The 6,000-nt window shown below is 36.8% G+C and overlaps 1 protein-coding gene across 2 annotated transcripts in view; it reads left to right on the top strand.

The window, feature by feature from the left end:
- The first annotated feature begins 4,719 nt into the window (after positions 1–4,719).
- LOC126183188 (transmembrane protein 183-like) overlaps positions 4,720–6,000 on the top strand; it is a 252,438-nt gene continuing 251,157 nt past the window's right edge. For both annotated transcript variants that reach the window (XM_049924924.1, XM_049924925.1), the window contains exon 1: positions 4,720–4,924. In XM_049924924.1, the coding sequence (XP_049780881.1) occupies positions 4,768–4,924 (157 nt within the window). In that variant the 5' untranslated portion in view covers positions 4,720–4,767. The remainder of the gene's footprint in view (positions 4,925–6,000) is intronic.

Raw genomic sequence — 6,000 nt, 5'->3', positions numbered from 1 at the left:
ATTGTTGATTTTTTCAGCCTGAGCCATCGCCTTCACATTACGTGTGCTTATCTTTATACTCTCTTTCAATGATAATCTCTTCTTTGTGACAGTGTTGCTCAAAACTATCCCCTAGAGATCCGATTGGGGTACTTGAAACTCCAGAAAATTTGGGTTTGAATACAGCCACGATGTGTAACTAGAGAAAGCCATAGGATCTTTAATGTTGTGGTTACTCGTTGCCTTCCACATGCTGATGACGTTCACCCATCTGGTTCTTTCGACTTTAGTGACGATTTCTCATCCCAAGGACAACAGAGTGCCCTATCCTTTACCTGCTCATCCGCCCTCCAAGGAGGCTATTGGCACTTGGTAGAAGGGGACCACTTATGCCGGTGGTCACTCGGTTTTGGACGCAGTTTAACGTCATGTCTGAGGCACATGATCACTGTAACTCATAATGTTGGTGCTATAGTTAAGGTCACATAATCGTATAAAAATATGGTCTACAGCAGTCTTACTTTCGCCAGTAATTCTAGTTGGAAAGTTGACTGTTTGTATAAAACCAAAACTATTGACTATATAAACATTTCATTTCTATGATTTGATCTTGTAAAAAGTCTACATTTAAATCTCGTCTTTCTATCACATCGTATATTATTGAGCAATATTTCAAACTTTTTAGTGAAAATTTGACAGTCCTCAGATCTATAGAGTGTTACAACCAAGATATTAATACTTGTCTAATCAACTACACATAGTTCAAAGACTTTCTCTTGTCAAGTTTTGATACTTTTCTACTGCTGTAAATTTTAAATAATCTTTTATAAAAATAGCTGTTCCACCACATATATTTTTCCCTATACAACAATAACTTGCACATTTGTATCCAGGAAGTAGGTTTAACAAAATCTGGTTTTGTCTAACCAGTGTTCAGTTACACATATAATATCGATATTTATTTCAAAATTCACTAATTCGAAATGTAGTAACGTTTTTCCAGAGACTGAACGAAGTGATGTAGTAGTTTTAACACCTTAGATTACTTATGCACTGATGTAATCTTATTATTAATTCTACTTTTTTCATATGGAAAACTCTTTACAAAAATTTTTACATTTGTTTTGATCACCAAAGTCACCAGAAGATTTGGCAGAAGGTGATACAGCATTTTTATCATTTCTCCTGTATTTTAGATATAACGATTGCATGTCATTCTTTCCACTAATTTTTGTGTTATTAATTTTATTCCAAGCCAAGTCAAATAAAGGCCATGTGAGGTATGAAACTTTCGACTAACAACACTTATATACAGAACATTACCATTTGAAAACTGTTTGCATGCATTGACCTGTACATTCCATCTCTCTGTTCACACATGATCATGAGGTAAGTCGTAACAGTGCATATTGTTTACATACATTTGTTGGTCCAAAGAGTGCAAGCACTCCATTAGTTCTTGGCAAGCTACTGATGTTTCAGTCAGTTACAAACGATTTGAGCCACCAAACATTATAAATTTCCTCCAAATGAACATGCTTATTTAGTTGAGTCAGGGATGCACCAGGCTAGACGAAACCTGTTGCCCTTTCAGTTTCTGCCGCTTCATTTACGTGAGAATCATGAGCTTCCTCAGGCGATTACAATCTGAATCATGTTGGTGGATATTTTGAAGTGTAGGAACAGCACTACAGGGAATTTGAATGTCTTCACGCTGAGTTTTACAAGCAGCAGTGTTTGTGAAAAGTGTTTCTGGAGCAGACAATATTTGTGTATGTTCAGTAAAAGCACCATCGTCACTGAGCACTTCAAATCTGTTTGTTAGTGTAATACTTTTGGATCTATTTAATAAATCAGTAATGAATTACACTTCGATATATTTCAAATTTCTCATTTCCTTCAGTGAGGAGTTTACCTTTGCACATCAAAAGAGATTTTGTCTCACACTTTGCACATAAAAGACCACCTTCAGTGATATTCCTGCATTTTTCACAGACGCCTTTGTTTCTACAGGTCCTAGTAGGTCTATCAATATCTAATAATAACTCACTGTTTCTTTTATTTTCGTATATACTGTTTTGTTGTTTGAGTTTGTCGCATTTTTAATCTAAAAACATAACTGTTCTAAAAGCATGGCAACAATTTTGACTCTAAGCTATAAAATGACAAAGTATATTTTGTGTGTGGTTACCCCACAGTGATCATTGCAAAGTGTCAAGAATACGAAAATCTTCATAGCACAAAGCACCCTGACTACAAAAACGTTCAGTGGTCGGAATCTTACGAAGAAATAGCTGCAGCAATCAGCTGCATTCGAAGTTGCTGCGCTGTGGATGATGTGAAGATCACACATAGAAAGAAAGGATGTGGAAGGAGATGGAGATGTGAAAAGTCAAGTGTGTTCAAAGTACACATAAGTGAAATAAATTTATTTTTTTGTTCTCTAAATAACCTAACTTAAACTTCATAAAATTCTCGTTATGTGATTTATACAGGACGGGGCAAATGAAAGTAGACCAGAGAACAGAGTTCCAGGATACAAAGAAACACAGCAGAGGAAAGGAAATACAGTACTAACATAATTATAGCAGATGTTGAAAATGACCACCATTCATCTCTTAGCACATTTGGGCCCTAGTCAACAAGTTGTTGAAGGTGGATCAAAGCTGGACTGCTGGAATTGCTGCAGTCTCATCCGAAATGTTCTATTGTAGTTCTTGAAGACTATGAGGATTGTTGCGATACTCCTTAGACTTGAGCCCCCCCCCCCCCCCTCACACACAAAGTAATCGCACACTGACCGATTAGGTGACGTGAGTGACCACCTAGAGCCGTGACCAGAGTCATCTCTGCTAACAACTCTGTCAGGTGTGCAGTTTATGCAAATGTGCTCCAAGGAACTGGCATTTCCTAAATGAGTGTTGCATTTCCAAATATGAGGGGCTACTTTCACGAGGGCAAATTAAAATGTTTGTTCACTCATTCTCAAATAATTTTCTTTGTCCTTTAGGTCCTTGCACTGTAGCTCACGACGCCAATTCTGGTGAACACTTCGAGCTTCTCCTCTCGCTATCCACGGTTTCACCCACAGTCATTTCCATTTCATTTTCTTTTCGAGCCATGCACTCATCGCAAACATATGCCGTTGTTAACTATCAGGCATCCATTCTTGAACACCTATGACGAAAAATTTTACGATCGTGTAATAACTCGAGTGCAGTAGCTTGGTCAAAGGTGTTTGACGAAGCCACTGACAAAGCATTCATTTATGTTGGCTAGCTATTAACACTACATTACTGATGGCACACAGATGTGCACTCAGGCCAGTATTTATCGTTGGCCACTGACACAGAGTATGCACATCTATGGAGTCACCATAGCCTGCTGCGCATGTTCTAGTCAAACCGGGAGAGTCACGTTAATGGGACAACGCTTCTTGTCTGCAATATGCAGAAATAGCGAAACTTGAATATTACACGAATTTTCCTTTTTTTGCATACGTTTCTGCACATCTGACTTTTAGTAACAGCTGTGATGTAGTGCTGCCATTGTTATGGATGTAAAGAGAAGTATGCAAAAGGAGGACCAGGTGTGTTTCATACATATGTATCACAAATACATAATTTTAAATGTTATACTGATATGATGCACTTTCCATGTCGAAAAATATTGATTCACAGTGTTGTAGAGATAATATCTGTGTTTTTATGACCACATGATGGGCTAGGTAAATTTGCAAGTGTGTTTAAGTAAACTGTCAGTCACACTGTACACATCCTGCTGCTCAGATCATATGCAGAATTAATTTCCTCCAATTTATGCAAGTTCTCAAACCCTTGTGTGTATCTAAGTATGTCTGTATGAGACAGTTTCCTATGCAGTACCATTATAACATAGTTAATTAGAAAAGATTTGACAATATGAATCAGTGCAACAGAAAACCTAAAAAAAAAATATTGTTTGCTGTCACTTCGCTCACTACTCCAAAATTGGACCATTTATACTGTGTTTTTTATTTCTTTTTGTGCATAGTGTATGGTTTTACTTTTCTGATGAAATGGCGAAAAATGTCATAGATATTTTAATTGCCTATAAAAAGTCAAGGGTAAATAAAGAAAGTTGAAAATAGTAATGGACAAGCAGATGGTGCAAATCGCTTGCCATATTTACTGTAACAACTTCGTAGTCCGAAATGCGCTGTATTTTCGTGACACTTCGACGCCGTCTACAGTGTGATTGTACGTAATTAATTAGAACATAGATTCGACAACATGAATAGGTAAAAAAAGAAAGAAATGTTGATTTTCACTTCTTATTCTTTACCGAAAAAAAACGTAAATGAAGCTGAATTTGAGTTATGATACTATGGCGAGTAAGTACGATACCACTGCTCTTCACATCTTTAAGGCAACTTCACGTTCTGGTATCAAATTATTAATAATTCTGTGAAACGCATACACAAAGTTTCACTGTACTACTGAAGGTGATTTATCTGTCAAACCGAAGTAATGACACTCAACGTACACTAAGCGCTATACGGGCTAACACGTGCCGTCCCAAAATCAAGTGCGGACAGAATTCTCGTCGTGCGCATCTGAATGCTCACCCCATAGAAATTTATACGCTATAGCCACTGGCTTCACAGTTGCAGCGTCAGTGCCTCTCCGTTAAATTTAATGCCACCATAGATCATACAATCGTTCGCAACCATAAAGCGCGCAGGCGCAGTGTAGGCGCAACCGCCATAGTTGGCTTTAAGAGGCGGGCGGTGTCAGTCGCCTCCATGATATGAATATAAGTAAACGGCAACTGGACGAGTCTGAACAAAGTGAGCCCGTCGAGATGAGTTTGAATAAACGGGCCCTAGATGAACCAGTAATAAATGAGCCCCTTGACATGAGTTTGGAGAACCAGCAAGATCCATCACTACAAAATTGTCCATTAGGTAAGTGCCGTATTGCACGTCTAAATACCCGACGGACTTAGGTGTCAGAATAACGTAACGACTATGTAAGAAGTGAGTGGTTTGTTGAAACAACACAGTACCGATATGTATGTGATAAAGATTATGGAATATGAGCGAGGTATTTAACCCAGATTACTTCGTAAAATTTACGATTGTAGTATGGTGTAAAACACGATAGTTTGTACTTAACTTGCTATGTAACATACCTGTGAAGCTATAATAATTGTAATTAATGCATAGCTTACAAATTACATGTTCCTTTCAAGAAAATATGGAGTCTTAATATTTACGATGGTTTAGCAGCAATGTATAGAATATAACCTGTTCATCCATCTATCTACGAAAGTGAATGATTTGGGACAGCAATTGAAGTTTATGTTCCCATAACAATTGCTCGAAGGGGAACGCTTGTTTATTTTTATTTATCTATTTATTTCTATTTATCTATTTATTTATATTTATTTTTGCATGTAGTCATCAAATGGTGACTTTTGCAAACGTCATATTGTTACAGAGGTATAGTACATATCATATTTATGTACAAAGGTTTAATGCATTTCGTATTTAATTACAAACTTTAATATGTAATATACACAGTTTCGAATTCTTTCAATAAATACAGATGCTGATTTACAGGAATTTTTTTTTTAAATCTGTGTTAAGTCCATGCCCAGTATATGGATTATTGACTCTCGGAGTTTGTTGTAACACATGAAGCCACTGGTATATGGACAGTGGTCTGTTACTTTTAATTTTGCCCTTTGCCTGAAATAATTTTTTTATTTCTTGCATTGTGACTATGTACGTTATAAAATATGGGTTTGGCACCCTGGTGGCGTACAGAAAGTGTGATATATATATATATATATATATATATATATATATATATATATAGTGACAGATGTAGTTTTGATAAGGCCACTGTGACAGGTTTCCCTGTATAACAACTTTTTTGTAGCACCAGTAGTCTGTTTATGTACGCATCAGTGGCACAGCCCCTCACATGTATTCCATAACTTATAAACGGGAAAATTATCCTGTTTTTTATCATTTTA

The sequence above is a fragment of the Schistocerca cancellata genome, chromosome 4 (genome assembly GCF_023864275.1).
Source record: "Schistocerca cancellata isolate TAMUIC-IGC-003103 chromosome 4, iqSchCanc2.1, whole genome shotgun sequence".
Classification (NCBI taxonomy): Eukaryota; Metazoa; Arthropoda; class Insecta; order Orthoptera; family Acrididae; genus Schistocerca; species Schistocerca cancellata.
Note: the sequence above shows the minus strand (reverse complement) of the source record. Positions and strands in the feature narration are given on the sequence as shown.